Consider the following 22807-nt stretch of genomic DNA (forward strand, 5'->3'; position numbering starts at 1 on the left):
TCAATCAATTAGTTGAATCCTCAACCAAACTAGACTGCATTTTAAAAACCAAAAGGAGGGATTTTCAACAAGAGCCAAATTTCTAACAAAAAAAAAAAAAAATTTGCAGTTCATAAAAAAAATCTAATAAAAAATATGGAACTTTTAAGCCAAAAGAACGAATTTCCAGCAAAACAGTTGAGATCTGAATAAAAAAATATAAATTTTCTACCAAAATAATTTATTTTTCATCCCAAAGAAGACACGTTCTCAACAAAATGAAACAATTTGAACTAAAAAAGATAACTTTTTAGGCAATAATGAAATAAATCAATTTTCAGTTAAAACTCTTAGTTTTCAAATAACAAAATTAATTTTCAACAAAATAGTTTAGTTTTCAACCAAAGAAATCCATTTAAAAATAAAATCATCAATCTTAAAATGAAGAAGTGCATTTTCAACCATAAATTGTAGTTTTATACTCAAAAGATGAAGTTTCTATCAAAAAGACCAATTTTTTAAAAAATACATGAATTTTAAACTAAAAAAAATTAACAAAAAATACAATAGTTAGATTTTCAGTTAAAGAAATAACTTGAATAAAACAAAAAATCATTTCTAACCAAGAAATTAATGTTCAGGCAAAAATAGAACAGTTAAATTTGCAGTAAAAAAAATAATTTTCAAATTATGAGTATTGAATTTCCATAAAAAAGATTAATTCTACATCAAAATAGAATAGATTTATTTTCAGTTAGAGAAACACATTTTTAAATAAAATGATCAATTTTCAATCAAAAACATGAAAGCTTCACTGAATAGTAATTATTATAACCTAAAAGATTAATTTTATACCAAAAGGAACGAATTTTTAAGAAGATTTATGAATTTACAAATAAAAAATATAATTTTTCAACGAAAAATAGAATTGCTAAATGTTCAGTTATAAAAATAAATAAAAAAACAAATCTTCAACAGAATAGGATAATTTTTAATAAATAAAATAATTTTTAAGTTAAGAGCTAATGTTTCAACTAATAAGATTAATTTTCTATAAAAAAACGATTTTTAAACAAAATAGTTGAATTTTTACCTGCAAAAAATAAATGTTTGACTTGAAAAAGAATAGTTCAATTTTCAGTAAAAAAAAAAATTTTCAACCGTATAAAATAAAGTTTCAAACAAAACAGTTATATTTTCAACCATGAAAATCCATTTTTAAAGAAGATTAGATTCCCATTACAAAAGCAAATTTTCAACAAAAAATTTGAAGGGTTATATTTTGTGTTGCAACAAATAATTGCCAAACCAAAAAATTTTCTACAAAAGAAAATAATTTTAAACTAAAAAAATGAAGTTTTGATTACTAAGATTACTTTTATACGAAAAAGAAATTTTTTAAACAAATTAGTTGAACTTTTATCTAAAACACATCAATTTTGAACTTGAAATGGAATCGTTTAATTTTTGGTAAAAAATTTATTTTCAATCAAATAAAAGATAGTTTCAACAAAGTAATTTAATTATTGAACCGTGCAAATGAAAAAAATAAAGGATAGTTATTAACAATAATAATTTTTTTAAATCATGATTTTTGCGAAATTGAATTATTAACTCACCCTAAGTGAAAGGTAGACAAACAGTTGTAAATTTCAACAAAGAAAACAGCAACGTTCTAGCGTTATTTAAATTGAATATTATTAAAATTTATGAAAAATTGTTTAAACTTTTCTTATTTTAATTAGTTATTTAAATTACTGTTATTGAAAATTGGACAAAAACTGGAAATTTTTTGAGAAAACTTAAATTTTTTAGCAATATTCTAAGAGTCTGTTATTAAAAATAATAATAAATTGTTGAAACAATTAATTTTTTTAATTAGCTAAGTATTACCTCGCTCTAATTCGAGATTATACAATAAATAGATTTTTTTAAACCGCAAAATTCTAGCTCTATTCTAAGAGAAAAATGGCTAAAACATTAATAACTTGTTTACAAAATTGACGAAAGCTTCTAATTATTGACATAAAGCAGTTTTCTATGTATTAGAAACGATTTGCATTTACAAAACCACAAACAAGTCATAATTAACGCCAAAAACTCGCAAACCCATTTTTTCACTTGTGAGTTTTTTTGCGATCCTATAAAACAGACTTATGCGGGTGATATGTAAAAAGTAATATTTTACTCGTATTCTATAGCTAACTTTAAAGAGAAATGTTAAGTGTCAATTTAATTCAAGGCAGTATTGGCGATTCTGAATAGAGTTTATAAAAATATATATTTTTTTATGGGAAATACGTATTAACCTTCATGAAGCCTGGGCCTTTAAATATCATTTGTTTCAAAACCAAAAAATGGATTTATTTTTGTGTGGATTTCAATAAATTTCCGGGCGATGTGCATGAAAATTCAAGACAAAAAAATATAGACTACCCTACTGTATAAAATGGAAGGACTACAAAAGAAAATGTTAAGTAATTAGTAGATGAGTAAGGACGGTTCTAGTCCAAGATTCCTAATTTACCGACCTCGAGAAGCTTCTAACCTGAAGTGTTTCGTGTCTGTTTCTTTTTTAAATTTTCTAGAAATTTTCTATAAAAGTGGTTCGTGCCTGTGCTAAGTTTCTAGAAGATGATTGATGACTTCATGAATTCCTACCTTACCGGCAGTGATACAAGAGAGGCACTAGACCTACTCTACTTGACCGACATCGAGAACATTCCACGTCTGTAAGCACAGAATAATATTGCGGAACGTCGGATATCGTCATCAAGAATGCTCTATACACTTAGCACGGACACGAACCACTACACGTTAGAATCTTTTCGATGCCGGTAAGGTAAGAATCTTTCATTAAAACCAGCTTTACTCATCTACAGTAGTTGTAATAATTAATGTTGTAAATCATAAATATTTTATATTTTCATGTCCTGTTTTTTTTTTGGATGTATGTACGATTGAAAAGTCTTGTCAGCAAGTTGCGATTTACGAGGTTTACAACAAATCACGAAACTTTTTCTTCACCGATCCTTAAGCCATCGTTACCATAAAACTTGGAGCGTCCGGTGAGAGTGATAACCGGAAAGGCTAACGTTGGCTTCGTACGAGAAAATGCGAATAACTTTGATGTCCGCAGGCAAATAAAGTAACGAGTCACTAGAATTTTTATGGCCAGTAAAAAGCCAACTCCTCTCAAGTATTTCAATATTTAAAGAGGCCACAAAAAATTCGTAGAGTAATTGATCAAATTTTAGGATTTTACAACGATTTAAAAGCACAGCCGGATTTATAAGCTTTACATTTATTCAGCTTATAAACTAATTAATTCCTATTTGAATTTTCATCAATGCGGATTTTTCCAAAATAAAACAGCTCTTTTACAAGGATAATTTTTACACACAGACCTCGGACTCATTAAAAAATTCTCTCAAAATTCACGGAAAATTCGGAAAAAAAGAATTTAAAAAAATGTTCAACCAAATATTTAAAAAATCTCAAGCAAAAGAGATAATTTTTTTAACGGGCAGTTGCATTTTGAGCAAGAAAGATGCTTTTAAACGAAAAAATATAAATTTTAAACCGAATAGTTGCATTTACAACTAAATAGTTCCGCTTTTAATCAAATCAGTAGAATGTTCAACAAAACAGTTAAATTTCTATCCAAATAGTAGGCTTTTTAAGCAAAAAGTCAAGTTTTTTTAGAATACAATTGATTTTCCAACAAAAAAGTGAATTTTGGAAAAATAATTAAATCTAAAAACAAGTGGGCGAATTTTGAACCAAATAATATTAAATATCAACCGAAACAGATAGTTGAATTTTCATTTCAAAAAGAATATTTTTTTAGAAAAAAATTGAATTTTCTGTTAGTCTGAAAAGTTAAATTTTCAACGAATTCATCGTTTTCAAACAAAATAGATACATTTTTAACCAAATAATTTAATTTTTAAAACAAAAATCTAATTTTGAACAAAAGAGTCGTATTTAAAATAAAACTGTTGGATTCTCAGCAGAAATAGATGAATTTTTATAAACGTTTTTAACCAAAACGTTAATTTTCAACCAGTAAAAATGAATTTTATACCAAAAAAGAAAAATTTTCGTCCAAAAAAGACAAGTTTTCTACCAAAAATAATAACTTTCAATCCTAAAGGATAATTTTTTAACGAAACTGTTGAATTTTCAGCCTAAAAAAATTAATCTTTAACCAAATAGTCAAATTTTCGAAAAACTTCTCTACCAAAAAAGATACATTTTTTACCAAAAAAGATTATACTTATACGATAAAATAAGAATTTTTTATTCAAAGGATAAATTTTATATCTAGAAAGTTCAACAAACAGTCAAATTTTAGACCAAAAATAATTATTTTTAAATAAAATAGTTTAATTTTTAACAAAATAATTGAATTTTCAGATAGTCGAATTTTCGATTTAAAAAAATTATCTTTCAACCAAAAATATTTAGATTTTTTTATTAGGTTCAATTAATTCCGTTTTCATTTATCATAAAAAAATAACGGAAAACGGGTAATAGGGAAAAGAGTGTCAAGACTTTAATTGAATATAAAGTTAATCAATTTTAAACGTTTTCGGCTTAATTGAATTTGAATGGTAAATTTTTAACAAAATATGTAAGAGTTAAATTTTTAATCGAACTGTGGAGTTTGCAACCTAAAAAGTGGATTGTTCAACGAAAAAGGCGAATTAAAAAAAAAGTTGTTAAATTTGCAACTAAAAAGGATGAATTTCCAAACTAGAACGACGAATTTTCGATCCAAAAAGACATATTTTCAACAAAACAGATGAATTTTCGAAAACAGTGATTTTTTAATAAAATAGTTCAATTTTGAATCTACAAAGATAAATTTTCAAACAAATAGTTGAATTTTCAACACAAATTAATTAATTATTAACCAACAGGCTGCATTCATAGCCACATAGTTGAATTATTAAGCGAAATGGTAGATTTTGTCCAGTTTTGAATTTAAATTTTAAAAGTTTCATTGTGAAAAAAGTTGGATTTTTCTTAAAAATAAGAAAAGGTCGCATAGTCTGAGTCCTGTAAGATTAATTTTTTATCTAAAAAGACGAATTTTCTACAAAACACTCCAATTTTCTAAAAAAAATATTACTGTTCACCAATCAGTTGAATTTTCAACATAACATTTGGACTTTTAACCAAATAGTTCATTTTCAACTAAAAATGATAAATATTCAATAAAATTATTACATTTTCAAAAAACATGAAAGTGAAATTTTTATTTTAAAAAATAACAATTTTTAAACTGCAAATACGTAAATATTTTCCACAAAAAAATACAAATGACCAACAAAATTGTTTGATTTTCAACCAAAATTATGCATTTCCAACTGAAATTATGAATCCCTAACAACACAAAAACTAGTTGTTTGCAAGATTGTTTAATTTTCAACCCTAAAGTTTAATTTTTCAAACAAATAGACGCATTTTCCACAAATTAAGATTTTTCGGTCAAAAAAGAAGAAAAAGTACAACCAAATTGTTGACTTTTAAAACCAGAAGGTGATTTTTCAACCAAGAACTTCTCTAAAAAAGTGAATTTTCAAACTAAAGGGGCGGTTTTTCTATTTAAAAATACGAATTTTCAACAAAAAAGTTGATTTTGCGAAAAAAAATCATTTTCAGCAACTAAGGCAAACTTTAAAGCCTTTTAAAACTTTTCAACCTAAACAAATGTAATTATGTTTTACACAAGGATACAAGATTCAAAATAATTATTTAATTTTCAAACAAAATGATTCTTTTTCAACTGAAATTATGATTCTCTAATGACATAAAAATGGTTAATTTAAAAAAAAATACTTTCATTTATAACCAAATAGTTGAATTTTTAATCGGAATGGTATAATTTTTTCTAGTTTTAAATTTCTTAAAATTTTAATTGTGATTGAAATTGAACCTATAATACAACGTAACAATTGATTAGTCGCATTTTTTTTAGAAAATTCGAAATAAAATAATTACAAGTATAATGAAAGGATTTCTCACCAATGCGTTTCTGACAGCGACCAACTTGTCACCAACAAGAAGTCGGCCATCGACCTGAGCAGCCCCTCCGTCCATGATCTTCGTGACGTATATACCATTGTCCCCAGGGATGTGTTGATTTCCGATACCCCCTGCGATACTAAATCCCAATCCTTTGTTGCCTTTGATCAGCTCGATTTCCATCAGCTGCGTATGACGTCGCCGCCGAACGTACTGAAAAGAAGAAAAAAAATACGATTGAAGCTTTGCAAGTTCAAAAGAATTCTTCTTATAGAAAAAGTTCGCTCCAAGCTAAGTTCATGCTCAGCGGATTCGGAGTAAAAAAGAACCAAGAGAGGTTATATTTTAATTCCAGAATCCTGTAACAGAAACTTTCCGACACGGTTAGTTCGCGTTTGTACTACATTTTGAAACTCTGATTCACAGTTCAATTTAGTCCAATTTTTTCTGTATAACTTTATTCAGCAAAAAAAACCTCCCCTCTCATACTTTCTCACCTCATACTTCAAAATACGCTCTACCTCCTCTCCAACTTTTTCCTCATATACTTCCCCCTCTCCTTGCTTCCCAAATAACAACCACCTTCCTCTAATTCCTCTCAACAGCCTTCACTTCCCCTCTAACACTCAACTCATTTATTATTTTTCCCCTACTTACCTTCACCGAGACACATTTTCTATACTTCCAAACTCCTAATTTCCTTTACTTCCAATCACTTTCACTACTTTACATCCCCTCACTTCCACTGCTTTGCCTCCCCTCACTTCCACTACTTTCCCTCCCTTTCTTTCCCCCCACTTTTGCTACCCTTGGCCTAATTTTCCCTTCACTTCATTCACTTCCCTATACTCATTTCCCTTCAATTCATCTACATGCCCTGCACTCACTTCCCATAATTTCCCCTACTGACCCTTCCCTCACTACGCCACAGAACCACCTATGTCCAAATTTCTCCTAATTTCCCTGCCCTCACTTCCCATCACTTCACTGCTTTCCATCCTCACATCTATAACTTCCACTACTTTTCCTTCCGTTATTTACCGTCACTTCCACTACTATCCCGCCCCTCATTTCCCCTCACGTACCCACCCTAATGTCCCCCAATACGATGCCTCCTTCCCTCATTTCTCCCCACTTCAACTACTTTTCCTACATTCATTCATTGAATTCATCTACTTCCCTACACTTCCCTTAATTTCTTATCACTTCCACTACTATCTCTTCCCACATTTCCCATCACTTCCACTTTTTCCCCGCTCTTAATTTCCAATCAATTTCACTACTATCTCTCCCATTATTTCCCATAATTTCCTACCGTCCCTTATCCTCACTTCCTAACTCTCCATCCATCATTTCCTCTATTTCCCCTCCACTAATTCCCTATCATTTCCCCTACTACCGCTTCCTGTACTTCGCCACGTTTTCCCTTCTTCTATTTTCTCATCACTTCCCCTAATTCCCCTCCCATGATTTTCGCTCTCTTTATTTTCTTGGGAAAACCCTAAAAATGGAGAGAACTCTTAAAAGACACATATTAATAATAATATGAAAAACTTGAGATCATTTCTTCTTTTTAATTTTATTCACATTTTAGTTTCCATGTTTCCGCTCACTCATCGCGTGCTTTTGTCTCTTCATTTTTCATTTCTTGCACCTACTTTCAGATTTTATTACTATGATCAGTAATTTTGATGGTTTAGAGTTAAAATTTCGAAGATTTTGGAACTAAAAACTCTGGACTTTCGATCTTCAAAATCATCAAAATTTTGTTTGTAAATCTAATAAAGAATAGTTTGAGAATATTCAACTGCATATTTTAAAAACTGAATAATTTACCGTTGTAAATCTTTAAAATGGACAAATTCTTATTTTCGTATCGTTAAAATTAAAGGAATTTCAATTGTAAAACTATCTTTCCAAAATTTGCGAATTTTCAATACTAACTCCTCCAAATTTCAAAACTTGGAATTGTAAATCTTAAAAACTAAAGCATTTTTTGGAGAGTTTAAATTCCGTATTACAATTAAAGAAAATTAGTAATTTCAAATATGAGTGATCAAAATTACAGAATTTTTCATTGTAAAATATAGAACTTCAACAATTTTAATTTATAATTGTCAAAATTAAAAATTCTTTAATTTGAGCTTTACGATTCAAATTTCTACAATTTTAATGATTTATAATTAGGTATCCTTTAATTTGAAAGATTTAAGGTTGAATATTCTTTCATCTAAATTTAAGAATTTTTATTTACATATCTTAAAATTGAACACTTTTCAATTGTAAATCTTCGAAATTGTAGATCTCTAAATCGACAATCGCTAAAATTGAAGAGTTTTTAATTTTAACAATATACACTTCAAAATCTATATAATTTCGATGATTTACATTCTAAATTTCTTCATATTGGAAGATTTAGAATTTAAATCTTGACTTTTATTTCCGAAATCAGCCAAATTTCATAATTTTATTTATACATCTCTAAAATTAAATACGTTTCTATTGTGAATTTTTTAAATTTAACTATTAAAAAAAAATTTTCAAAATTACAAACCCTTTAAATAAAAAGTCTGAAAATTTTCAATTGCCACTCTTCAAAATCGCAGATCTTCGAAAAATAAATCTTATCAAATTTTTGATTTTTTAATTTAAAAAATGTACAACAAAAAACTGTATTTTTTATGCTTTCCTTCTAAAATTTTTTCATTTCGGAAGATTCAAAATAAAAATTTTTTTTCCTGATACTCAAAATCCTCCAAATTTTGGAATCTTCATTTTTAAAACCTTGAAATTGAAGAGTTTTCAATTATAACCCCTCAAAATCGTAGAAGTTTCAATTGTAAATTTATTTCATTTTTATTAACTCATAAGTAAATAATATTTAGAATTATATCTTTGAAATTGAAGAATTTATAGTAGAAAATAGTAGTTAAAATTGAAGAATTTTCCATTTTATCTCTTCAAAATTGTAAAAATTTGAATTGTAAATCTATATAAATTGAAGAGGTTTTAATTTTCACACTGCGCATTGAAAAATTCCTTAATTTTTATGATTGAAATTCAAAATCTCTTTAATTTGGAAGATTTGAAATTGAAACCTTGTCTCTTGATATTCAAAATCATTCAGAATTATGAATTTTTAATTATGATTTCTAAAAATTAAAGAGTTTTTAGTTGTAACAAATCAAAATTGTAGATCTTTCAACTGCAAATTTATTTATTTTTTATTCTTTATCTATAAGTGATTCAATAATATTTAGATATAAATCTTTAAAGCCGGAGAATTTTAAATTGCAAGTAGTTCAAACTGATCTTCCAAATCATAAAAATTTTATTTATAAATCTTCAATATTGAAGAGTTTTCAGTTTTATCTTTTTAAAGTTGTAGAACTTTCAACTGAAAATTTATTTATAAGTTATTAAATAATATTTAGAAGTAAATCTTTAAAAACAAAGAATTTTAAATTGTAAACCTGAAGTACTAATTTTCAAAATCATCTAAATTTTATAAGAACTTTTATTTAGACATCTTTAAAATTGAAGAAAGTTCGAGTTTAAGCTTTTAAAATTACATACATAATCCATCATTAATTTACAGATTTTTTCTTTTCTTCTAATATCTGTTAGGATAAAATCTTTTGTTTAAATAAAAGATACTGATTACTGAAAGCCGATAAAAATTAAAATTAATATAAATACAGGGAAACCCTTCAATAGCCCTTCTGAGAATTGAGGCCGCGCCGCAGGTAGGTATAGTAGGGGCTGCGCGGAGGCCGCGGGGTCTACGGTTGTCACTCAGGCGAGCACTCAAGCGTGAATAAACAAAAGCGGAGCTATAGAAGAGTTCACGTGTTTAAATTTAAATTCATATGTTATGAAAACCGATGTAGACATTAAATAATTATTTTAACTTATAATTATTGATTATATTTTGTCTAAATTAAATTTAATCATATATTTAAATTCGATAATTAAACAATCAAACTAAAAAACTTGCAATAAGCGCGGTTAGCGCGCTATTTTTCATGATTAAAAAATATATTTTTCTTTTCCACAAGTGAATTATATTTGTAATTATATCATTCAAAGACATTGAAAATGTTATTAGTTTATCAAAGTGTTTTAACTTGGCTTTTTAAGACATCGCTGCTCTTATAAAAGCAATTGGAAAAAGGAGCACGAAGACGTTCCAAGTATTCGAAGTCTATTTATTCAGGTGACGGGTACGGCTTTTGAGTCGGAAATGAAAAGCGAAGGCAAAAGTTAGAAAAATACGGTAGAAGTCGAGCGAACAATTATAAGGCACGAATGCATACAAATTTTATATAGTTTACCACATATACTGAGCGACTTCTAAAATGAAATATTTCATCAAAATAAATTTTAATTTTACAATAAAATAATATAAAAACACCAAAAAAACTAATATAATCATTGAAAATTAAATGTGCCTCAACAAGGATCAACAGTTTCAACAAAACTTTTTTTTTCAAAATTCCTTTCACGATTTTTCATCTTTAACAAAACCAACGGTAAAAAATAAATTTTCAATCCTAAAGGACGAATTTTCAATAAAATAATTAAGTTCTTAGACCAAACTTACAAATTTTTCAGAAGGTAGTTGAATCTTTAACACAAACATTTTAATTTTCAACAAAAAGGTGAATTCTCAAATAATAAAATAAATTTTTAACAAAGTGGTTAAACTTTCAACTTAGTATTTAAATTTTAAACCAACTAGTGGAATTTTTAACAAAATAATTACGTTTTCAATGAAATAGTTAAATTGTTCACCAAACAGTTTTATCGTCCCGAAAAGGCAGTTCAGACATTTATTTGAAGCAAAAAAAAACGAATTATTAACGAAATAGTTTAATTTTTATCTAAAGAGATGAGCATTGAGCCAAAAAATAAATCTGTAAAAAGTTGTTTAACTTTTACGCAAGTAGTTGAATTTTTAATTTGAAACAATCAATTTTCAACAAAATTGTTCAACTTTGAACCAAAGAGATGAATTTTGTGCAATAAGAATGAATTTTCAACTGGTATAGTTAAGTTTTAATTAAAAAAATTAATTTCAACGAAAAATTAATGAATTTTCTACCAAAGAAGATGATTTTTAAACGAATTATGTAATAGTAAATATTTTTACCAAAAAAGCAAATTATCAACAAAGAAGTTCATTTTCAACCAGAGTTGCAGTTTAAACAAAATGTAAGAAGTTTCCAAACAAGAAGATTATTTTTGTACCAAAAAGACGAACTTTCAACCAGAGACGATGACTTTTCAAGATAATTGTAGAATTTTCAAACAAATAATGAAATTCTTGACTAAAAATATAATTTTCAGTTGGAAGCAAGTGCAGAAAAAAAAAACAGAAATAGAAATACAAAACTTTGTTCTCAAAATTCCTTAATTTTGTCATGGCTATTAGTATTGAAAATCCAGAATAATAATCTTGTAAAATTTTTAACATAGAATTTTTCTAAACGGAACAAAACTGTTTAAAATTAAAATTTCAAAAATTTAAATGTATTTGCCTTGTATAGAAATTCCCTGACTTTTGCCAGACTATTATCGAAATCCCCCCCCCCCCCCCCCCCCCCCCCTGGCCAATCAAATTCCCTGACACAAATAGAAAAAATATTTAAAAAAAAATACAAGCGAAAAAGTTCTTCAGAATGTAAAAATAAAGAAAACGACGGGTGGAATTATTAAGGAAGTAAATTTTGATCAAGAGCTTGTGTCTCATATTTTTCTATTTTTCTCGAATATCAGAATGCTTCTTATCGCAAAAAAGTAGTTACAGACTGAGAATAAAGCTGGATGAAAAAAAAGGATAGAAACCGCGAGAGAGGTACAACAAAAACTAAAAAAATTAAAATGAAAAATAAAAGGAGATAGAAAATGAGAAGAAGTAAGTAGGAAAATAAAGATAAATGCAGAGTTAAATGCAAAACTAGCTGAAGGCTTAAAAACTATTTTAACCACCGAATTTGTCTCCTATTTTCTCGAATTTCATCGTCTAAACAACTCTTTATTGATCCAAAGTACACGGCACTTTAGTCTTATATCTAACAATCTTGCTTGAAGTTTAATTCCAACTCCCAGGAGGAAATTTCGAAGAGCAGAAGCTTGAGGGTAAAGCTTAATACTTTCTCGCCTGTCGATTCTAATCCGATTAAAGTCTAGAAATGTTTCGTTTTGATCAGTTGCTCTAAATTTACTTTGAAATTGCTAAATAATAAATTAATAATTTTTTTAAATCCGGCTTTAAATAAATATTTAAAAAATCTTAAATGAATACAAGGCAAAAATAAAGACTTCGCAAAAAAGTATCATCAATTAGTTTTCCAGAAGAAGATCTTTAAGTAACATCTAGTTTCCAAACCTATTTCTGTTCAATTTAGTTGAAAGATTTTTGTTATTTTAAATTATAACCAGATTTTCGAAGAAAATGTTTTTTTACTAATTCTTGTAAAAAATTTTGGTTCAGAGCTATTCAATCAAATACGAAGAAAAATTGAACGATTGAACGAACTTACCTATAGTGAAGTTCAATCGTCATTTTGCGAGCTGCCTCGTCCGAATTGATCACATTATGTAGTAACGTAGTTACTGCTCGTTCTGGCACAGTCATTTTAAATTTGAATTCAAATTTTTTGCCCGCCATGCTTGTACGCTAGATGGCTCCATAGTCCGTCTTCCCGAGACTCTCCATTATATTTTAACGCAGGTTTAAGGGCATGTGACACAGCTAAATACCTATATTACCGACCTCACTTTTTCAGTTCACTGAATGTTTTTTTGAACTTAAGAACTTTTTTTTAAAATAAAATATCGAGTTGAAACTTTGGAAAATGTATTAGAGTACAATAAAGTACGTTTAGGTACTGTATTTTGGTAGGAACTTCACTGAAAATTATTTCATCTTTTTTTGTACATTAAATATTGGTCTTAAACTTTGAAAAATGCAAGAGCCGAAAGAAAACTACGTTTAAGTACAAAGCTTAATAATAAAAGATGTAAAAAAAATTTTAACTATCAATTCCATCGGCATCTGCCGGTAACGTTGTACACGAAAATACGAATTCTCTAGAGCCTCGTCTAGAGGCCGCCAGGATTCGTATTTTCGTGTACAACGTTACCGACTGATGCCGATGGAATTGATAGTTGAAATATTTTTTTTTACATCTTTTATTATTAAGATATGCATTTAAATGTAGTTTTCTTTCGGCTCTTGCATTTCTCAAAGTTTGAAACCGATATTTTATGTATAAAAAAAGTTCGAACGTTCAAAAAATGTCGAGTTTCAGAAAAAAGATAAAATAATTTTCAGTGAAGTTCCTACCAAAAGCAGATGTGGATGCATGCCTTGTGCTATGGCCCTTAAATATGTTCGTGTCGATACCGCTTTTCTCCAGGCTTTCCTTTATCCAACGGCTTATGGACTGTGAGGTTGCCTCGTGATAAGGTTTATTAAAAGTGAGAAATAATTTGCTGATATTTTCTTGCCGTTTTTGTCTGGTATTTTAATTTGTATTAATTTTTGCCTTGTGTGTATACTACTTAACTTTATTTTCGCGAGTGTTTGAACGCGCTGAGCCGTTACTACTGCCAGTAGGGTGGCTAATTTTTAGTGAGTCTTGCCAGAGGAAGGTTTTCATTCGGGTCTGATTTTGAGAAAACCCCCAGAACTGGCTCCGGGTCCCATGTAGTTGAATACCTGGACTTTTGTGTTTTCAAAACTGCAACTCCTTTGAAAAATGTCGATACAGCTGTATCTTTTCCAAGTTCATTTCCCATCAGAAGGGACAATGCTGCTCTATAAATGTTTAAGGTGCTGTAAGACTTTGTACTTCAAAAAACTTTTGTGAAAAATTGGAGAACAGTTTTTGTTGACTTTTTGAACAAGGGAACTTCTTTTTCCTGGCAAAAATCCCACCATGATTGTAGGGCTTTGCCATATTGTTTTAGTGTCCCTTCGGAGATGGATGTCAGCATTATCGTTGCAGCCTCGTCTGCTGCTCCTCTTCCTCTTGTTGGCCAGAGTGGCGCAACTACAATCCCCTCTGCTTTATCTACTTGGATTTTTCGTAATACTCTTAGTAATGTGGAAAAAGGTGGGAAAGCGTAGAAAAAATGACTGGACCAATTCATTGTGAAGGCATCTACTCCAACAGAGTATGGATGTCTATGCCACGATACGAATTTTTGACACTTAGCATTATTCCTTGATACAAAAAGGTCTATTGCCACAGGACCAAATTTTTTCTTGATTTCTTGGAATGCCCAGTCTGCGAGCTCCCATTCTGTTATACTCGGTACGACTCTTGATTGCTCATCAGCTTCTACATTTTCTTCCGACCTTAGATACGAAGCGTGAACCCAAATCTGTCGCCTCTCGCACCACTGCCATATGACTCTACTGAGCTGTGTGAGTTTTGGGTACTGAAAAACCCCCATCCTGTTCACGTATGAGATTCCGGTCGTATTGTCCATCCTGAGAAGTATTTCACAATTTTTAATTTCTTTTGCGAAGCATTTTAACCCCAAAAAAATTCCGCTTTGAGCTCTAGATAATTTATGTGGTGCTTTTGTTTTTCCTGGTTCCACCATCCGTGGGCTTTATGACCTTCACAGAAAGCACCCCATCCAGTAAGTGATGCATCAGTAAATATTTCTTTCGCGTAGATTTCCTCTCTGATGGGATTACTAGAATGTTGTATATTATCGAGCCACCAGCTGAGGTCCTCTTTTGCCTTGTCTGAGAGTATCACTGACGAGTTAAAATTTTCATTGGACCTTTTGAGTGCCAAATATTTTTCTCTTTCCAGCCTTTTAGTATACAGCCATCCATATTTTATGGCTGGACATGCTGCGACGAGAGTGCCTACAATTTGTGCTAGCTCTCTTATTTTCGATTTACTTTTAGCCTGCAAACTTCGTACTAACTCTCTGGTAGATTTTTTTTTCTTTTGATGTAATCTGATACAGAATTTTCTGCTGTCTAAATCGAAACCTAAGAAATTACATAATTGTGAGGGCTTAAGCTGGCATTTTTTTAAATTCATGATAAACCCTAACGATTCGAGTGTTTTTGAGCTATTTTAACATTTTCCCTACATTCGGTTTCAGTTTGTGCAATAAAAAGAATATCGTCTAATTATATGACGATAGTAATACCTTGCTGCCTTAGTTCGTGGGCTACTGGCTATAGAATTTTTGTCAAAATGTACGGTGATGTACAAAACCCAAAGGGCACACAATTAAATTCATAGATCTTATTATCGAAAGAGAATCTGAGGAATTTTCGATCATTTTCTGCTACGGGTATTAAAAAATATGCATCTTTTAAGTCCAAAGTGGCCATATAACAGTCTTTCGTCACAAGTCGAAGGGCTGTTTTTATGTCCTCGATTTTGAAATGAGGTGGGTCAATAAACTTATTGAGTGCTTTTAGGTTAAGCATGAACCTGTAACTTCCATCAGATTTTTGCCTTAAGAAGTAAGGAGATAAAAACTCCTCAGTGGAAACGCATAAAGAAACTGCATTTTTCTCTATTAGCATCTCAATCGCTCTTTGAGTTTTGCGTTTCTCTTCCACTGCAAGGAGAGGTTCGGGAGGTTTTTTGTTTTGGTGCGGTTTGCTGGAAAAAGGCAGCCTATATGCTTTTATTGATTCTAAAATCAATCGGTCCGATGTCATTTCTTCCCAAGATTTTTCATAATACTTTAGATGTCCTGAAAAACTTACCTCTATCTCCTCGTGCTGTATCTCCTGTCGCTAGTTCTCGAACATTGAGACTTCTGCCCACCCTTCCTGCTCGATGAACTGTTCTTGGGAGGGCCCTTCCAGTTTAAATTGGAACCCGAAGATCTAGGAGTTCATGCGTCCTTTGGAGCTCCATTATTTTTATATGACGTTTGAATCCTTTTTGGATTACTCGTCGATACAGCGGATCTCTCCAGGTCTTTGGCGACTTTTTCAATCTCTTTAGCTGTTTTTAGCTTTTCTGCAAGTGAATTTCCAATCAACAAAGTGTTGACTTCCATTTGTTCAGACACTGTTTTCAGAACCGGGTCTAAATCAGGAGTTATAAAGGCCCGTCATGCCATCGATAACTCATACTGTAAGTCTGTAAGGATATTTCCAGCGTCACTCACGATATCAAAGAGACTGTCTTTTGATAGTTTTTCCCCTTTTCGAATTTCAGTGAGTACTTTTCCAATGACACTTATACCTGTTGCTAGTTGTTTTTGATCTGCGACCCTAAAGTCATTTTTTTTCTTGGCCGTTGGTTTTAGCCGAATTTCTGTATAAGGGACGGAGCACCCATCATAGTGCAATTTTTCGATGGTGGATATTTTTCCATCAGTTCTTTAAGTGAATCTTTTGGCAAGCCCGATTTGAGGATTTTTGTCCATAAATCTGCAACTGAGTCAATAATTGGCGAAGACAGCACTGCTTCTTTGAAGGTATTGTTTTTCATTGGGTCAAGTAGAGGTTCTACTTTATCAACAGCCTGTTCAGTTTTCTTATCGCCCTCTTTTTTGCTTTTTTCAGTCTTACCGACTGAGTTCTGTCTATTGGAGCTTGATTTGCTTCTCGAGCTGCGATTTTTAGATCGCGATCGACTTCTTGAGTCGGATGAATGAGAACTGCCGCTTGAGGATCTTGAACTATTTTTGTTGGACTCTCCTCTAAGGTGTGACGTTTCTCGCAGAAGACGCGCACCACCTTTTTCGCGAGGGGTTCTAGATTCGGAGCTTTTATCGAGGAGACCTGGACTTTGAGCGGATCGGAGATCCCGTCGAAGAACTGGATGATGAAGTGGACGATATCGAACTTGAACGCTTCCTGCGTCTCTTGGCACGTCTAACTTCCTCTTCCAGTTTTCGCAGCTTCTTTAGGATTCTTTCTTCTTTTTTATGCTTCCTCTTCTTTCCTCGGCGACTTTTATCTTTATTTGGTGGACTCATGTTCCAAAAAACCACTTGAAACACTTTTCTTCTCAATTTTTGCCTTAGCGTTCGATGTGAATCGGAACGCACAGAACTAAATAATGGAAAGTCTCGGGAAGACGGACTATGGTGCCATCTAGCGTAAAAGCATGGCGGGCAAAAAATTTGAATTTAAATTTAAAATAACTGTGTCGAAACGAGTAGTAACTGCGTTACTACATAATATGATCTAGAGGACGAGGCAGTGAAGTACAATTACAATATTCAGTTCAATGATAGGAAATCTGTACTTTTACTTGATCTAAGACATAAAAAAACCATCGAAAAAATTTAAAAAATTTAGTGTGCCCTACAATATTTTCGGAGTATAGAACAGGGCCTAAAGAAAACATTTAAAAATGTATTAACTTTATCTATTATCGCGACAACGGCGACCAAGTCTCAAACAAAGATCTTGAACAATATTGTTTTTATAGAAAAATCTTTTAAATATTTTTCTGAATATGGACAAATATTTTTTCAATTTTTGTTACAACCGAGAAGTAATTAATAAATTATTTTTTAAATTTTATTTCTTTCCACTCTTCTAGTATTCAGTCTAGAAGAGTCATAAGAAAAAAATGTTGTTTTTTTTTCATTTCTACACATTTAATTTAAATATTTAAAAATTGTAAAACCTGGACTACATTCAGAAAATATTATAGAGCATACTAGAATTAAAAAAAAAATTGTTTCAGCAATGTTATACATAGCTGCTTTTTCGAATCAATTTCGTTGAGATAGGACAATACCGATTAATAAATGCCATAGTGTAAGAGATTAAAAAAAATTCTCCATCGTTTCTATTAGAAGGAGGAAGTAATTATATTTATTAAATAATCGCCAATTGTCTTTTACAAAAAATATTACTCCTAACATTCATTAACTGCGTCATTTGTACTAGAAAATAATAACTTTCCATGAGTCACACGAAGAAACTTTTTTGAAACATATTAAAATTGTTTAAGCAATAGTAGAATATTTAAAAAAAAAATTATTTTTGACATTAATCAACTGTATCTTTTATTTAAAAAAATATTAACTTTCAAGACTTAATGGAATAAAAATGTTGCTTCACGAAATAATAATTGTTAAAATCATTGAAAATTGGTTAAAAAATACATGGAGCCGTGTTACTTATCAAATAAAAATAATTCAAGCTGAAAAAAAATCCAAAAAATATCGTCTTTAGCATGAATTTTACATAAAACTCTTTTTTTCATTTTTTGGGGCAAGTTCCCTAACACAATACACAGGGGGGGGGGGGGGGGGGGGGGGGGGTACAATTAAAAGTTATTGTATGATTATAACGAGATTTACAGAGTAATTTTTTTTTTAATTCCAAGAATTAACCACAGAGGGTCCATTGCATAATTAATAATTTGCCAAAAAAACATTATTTGCTAGTAGCGGCCCGTTTTTGAAAAAATCGACTGTTTGCAAATTTTTGTGTTATGGCTTGAAATATATGTTGATTAAATTCTTAAGTAGAATTCAATAGTCAGAAATTTAAGGAAAAACTACATATATTTAATTTTATTTTATTTTTCATTTTCCTCAATTTTCAACAAAAGAATTTTCAACAGCTGCAAATTTAATTTCCAACAATTTTGAACCATACAATTTTCAAACTGAAAAAATTCAGTTATCAATTTTCTTCAATTTTCAACAGTTAATAATTCAATTTTCTTCAATTTTCCACAATTGAATTTTCATTTTTCGCGCATTTAAAACAATTAGATTTTCAGCACGTGAAAATTCAATTATCAATTTTCTTCAATCATCGACAGTTTAATATGCAGTTTTCTTTACTTTAAAACCATTGAATTTCCAAATCTTGAAAATGAATAAAAATTGTATCTTTAACTGATAGAAATTCAAGTTTTAAAAATTAATATAAATTAATAAACGCCACTTCAACTGCTAACACTTCAATTGTTGAAATTTACAAAATTTGGATTTGACAAATACAAATTTTAACCCTTAAAATATTCCGATAAAACTTTATTTCTTCGAAAATGGTTCGCCACTGGGAAATAATATTTGGCAAATAAATAGTCAAACAATGGATTCTCAATAGCGAATTTATAAGAATAAAAAAGATTCTAACTCTGATAATATCCTCGTTAGGTGGATGGAGACCCATTTACGGCGATATAAAAATTTCGACAAAAAATAAATGTTGTGTAATAAACAGTTTTCATATGTTCAAAGTCGTTCTCATAATGAAGAATATGTTTTCTTTTAAAAAATGCCAGTAATAACAATTAAATCCTAATATTTTTTTGTTAGAAAAATGATTTTAGCTTTTGCTGAGTGAATAATAATTTGCAGCTAAACCTCTTTAGTTTTCAAGCAAATGCAAAAGCAAAAATATAAATCCTACATTTCAAACTCGAAACTTCTTTCCATTTCGAATGTTCCCGCGTAATTCTGATATTGCAATATAAAATGTAGCATATTTAAAGAGAAAAGGGGAAGAAAAACAAGAAGATGGAAGCAAGGTAAATGGGATGTTGGAAGTAGGGGTAGTGAGTAGTGGGACTATATGGGAAGTAGGGGAAGGGTGGAGAGGATGTGAGGAACTTAAATGGAAATAAGTGGGAGTAGGGCAGGGGAAGTGACGGTAAGAGGCGGTGAGGCAAGTTAACGTGATTGGGGGTGGGGCGGGGGGTATGGAAGAAAGGGGGTAGAAAAGAAGTGAGGGGGTACAACAAAAATAAGGCCAGTTGCGTATTAAAAGTTAGAGGTACAGAGGGTGTATAGGGGATGGAGAAGTAGAGCCTGAAAAACCAGAGAATGGAGAAGTAGAGGATAAAGAATTAGAGATGGGAGAAATAAAGGATGGAGACATACAAGATAGAGAAGAAAAGGATAGAGAAGTAAAGCATGGAGATATACAGGTGGGCGGAGTAGATGATGAAGAAATAAAAGATATGGAAGTGAAGTATGGAGAAGTAGAGTAAAGAGAATAAAGGATAGAGAAGTAAAGGATGGAGAAGTACTGGTTGGCGAAGTAGAGGATGGAGAAATAGAGAATAAAGAAGAAAAGGATAGAAAAGTAGAGGAAGGAGAAGTAGAGGATGGAGAAGTAAAGGATAGAGAAGTGGAGGATGGAGAAGTAGAGGATGGAGAAATAGAAGATGGAGAATTAAAGGATGAAGAAGAGGATACAAGATAGAGAAGTAAAGGATAGAGGAGTAAGGGATGGAGAAGTACAGGCTGGCAAATTAGAGGATGGAGAAGTATAGGATAGAGAATTAGAGAATATAGCAAAAAGGATGGAGAAGTAAAGGATAGAAAAGTAGAGGATGGAGAATTAAAGGATGAAGAAGTACAGGATGACAAAGTCGAAAATGGAGAAGTAGAGGATAGAGAAGTAGAGGATATAGAAATAGAGGATGAAGAAGTAAAGGATGGAAAATTAAAGGATGGAAAATTAAAGGATTGTGAATTAAAGGATGGAGAAGTATAGGATGGCAAAGTAGAAAATGGAGAAGTAGAGGATATAGAAATAGAGATACATACAAGATAGAAAAGTAAAGGATAGATAAGTAAAGAATGGAGAAGTACAGGATGGGGATGAAGAGTATGAAGAAGTAAAGGATACAGAAGTAAAGACTGGAGAAGTAGAGAAGGGCGAAGTACAGGATGGAGAAGTAGAGAATGGAGAAATAGAGGACGGATATGTAAACCTTGGGGAAGTAGTGGATGGAGAAGTAAAAGATGGAAAAGTAGGAAAAGGGAGAGAAAGTAACTTAAGGTGTCAGCGGAAGGGGGAAGTACAGGGTAGGGAATGATGGAAGGAGATTTAAACGATCCAATTAACCTCTTAATAGCCTACAAAACCCTTTCTGGTACAAATTTTTCACAACTGGAATGATTTTCTTCGAAATATGTGTGGAATAATTTTCTTGGAGATATGTGCTTACCAGTTTAACGGTGTTTCCGGCTCGTTTGAGGGCGTCAACGGCTGCTGCGTGAAGTACGTCGACGACGGACACATCATTCACCTGGAGTATCGTGTCGTTAACGCGTAGACGACCGTCGGCTGAGGCAGCGCCACCAGGGATAAGTTTCGTAATGTAGATGGCCGAGTCATTTCCAAAGTGAGGATTATCCGTTCCCCCAGCGATGCTGAATCCAAGACCGGCGCTGCCTCTTTCCAGGACGATCTCCTCGTATTCCCAGTCGTCATCGCCATTGACCTGGAAAACGCAGAACCTCGTTATTCCTCTTAACTGCCTCCTGATATTCCTATTTGACTAAACGGCTGCAAATAGTATTTGCACGATTGGACGCCTCTTAGAAATCATTATCTCCTTTTCTTTCTATAAAATCTCATTCTCAATTCAATTTAAATTATTCAAACTCGGGAGAGCAAATTGGTACCTAATATGGACCCTCGAGAGAAATAGGTGAAAAGCGTGAAATCGTTTCCTGAGTCGGAATAACACAACAAACTGCTAAAGTAAAAGAATTTGACAATGTACAGCACTTTCATTTAATTTTTATTCGCAGCGCTTACAATTTTTAAAACAAATAAGGAAGCGCTCATTAATTATGTAAAGTTTTTATGGTGGTGGTGGGCGGGGGGAGATCTAGATCATTTGGCTGTTGAAATTACTTTTAATACTCGTGAAATCCCTGGAGATGTTTGCAGTCTTTTGAAATAACGTGAATTGATTTGAAAATTTTGTAAATTCCTTAAAATTAGCTTAAATCATGTGGAAATTTCTGCACATTTTTGGGGATTACCTCAAATTATTTAAATTATTTAAATCGCTTGAAGTTTTCAAAAGCTCATAAAAAGTAATTATAATCCTTTTAAATCCATAAAAATTGTTATAAATCTCTAAAAACCGGTTACATTTCTGAAAATTCCGTGAAATGTTAAAAAAAACACGAGTACCTTTGAAATCCCCTTGAAATCCATTCATAAATTTTAAAAGTCATTAAATTCCACGAAATCACTTCAAATTCTTAATATTCAGAAATCCTATTAAATTCCATTAAATCTTTTGAAATCTTACGAAATCCTCTAAAATCCGTCGATTCCCTACACTTTTTAAATCGTTTGAAATCACAAGAAATTAACAGAAAACGTGAAATCTTTTAAAATCCATTTAAATCCTTTAAAACCTTCGAAAATCCTTTGAAATCCATTTGAACCTTTTGAAAATTTATGAAATCCCGTTAAATCTTCGAAATCCCATTAAAAACCCATCATATCCTCGAAAATTGCTAAAAATAATTCAGTATCTCTTGAAATCGCTTAAACTCCGTTGATATTTCGTAAATTCTTTTGAAACGTTTCAAAACCTCTTGAAATATCTTGTCTTGGCATCTTTTAAAATTATTGAAACAGTCACTCAGTTTCCCATTCACTCTAACACTCGCTTTGCTACCTGTATATATTGTTTTTATAGCTTGTAGGATCCATCCATTTACTCCATACTCTTTCAGGACTTCCCAAAGTTTACTTCTATCTACCTTATCAAAAGCTTTTTCTAGGTCAACAAATGCACAGAAAACTTTTTTTCCTACTCTCGAACTATTTTCTCTTATTTGCCTTAAGCTGAATATTTGATCCGTACATGACCTTGCTGGCATAAACCCACTTTGGACTTCCCAAATCTTGGCTTCTGTTATTTTCATTACCCTACGAGTAAGTATTTTTGAATATATCTTACTCACGGTGCTTAATAAGCTAATCCCTCTGTAATTATTGCACTCGCTTTTATCTCCCTTTCTCTTGTATATTGGTACGATAATCGCTTCTTTCCAATCG

At 31.1% G+C, this 22807-nt stretch overlaps 1 protein-coding gene across 15 annotated transcripts in view; it reads right to left on the reverse strand.

Moving 5' to 3' along the window:
* The window catches only part of LOC117181543 (disks large 1 tumor suppressor protein), a 1257521-nt gene that overhangs the window by 283639 nt on the left and 951075 nt on the right, over positions 1-22807 (reverse strand). For all 15 annotated transcript variants that reach the window (XM_033374344.1, XM_033374348.1, XM_033374350.1 and 12 more), the window contains 2 exons: positions 20949-21224; positions 6013-6225 (listed from right to left, as the gene is read on the reverse strand). In XM_033374344.1, the coding sequence (XP_033230235.1) occupies positions 6013-6225; positions 20949-21224 (489 nt within the window). The remainder of the gene's footprint in view (positions 1-6012; positions 6226-20948; positions 21225-22807) is intronic.

Source organism: Belonocnema kinseyi, chromosome 10 (assembly GCF_010883055.1).
Source record: "Belonocnema kinseyi isolate 2016_QV_RU_SX_M_011 chromosome 10, B_treatae_v1, whole genome shotgun sequence".
In the NCBI taxonomy this organism is placed as follows: Eukaryota; Metazoa; Arthropoda; class Insecta; order Hymenoptera; family Cynipidae; genus Belonocnema; species Belonocnema kinseyi.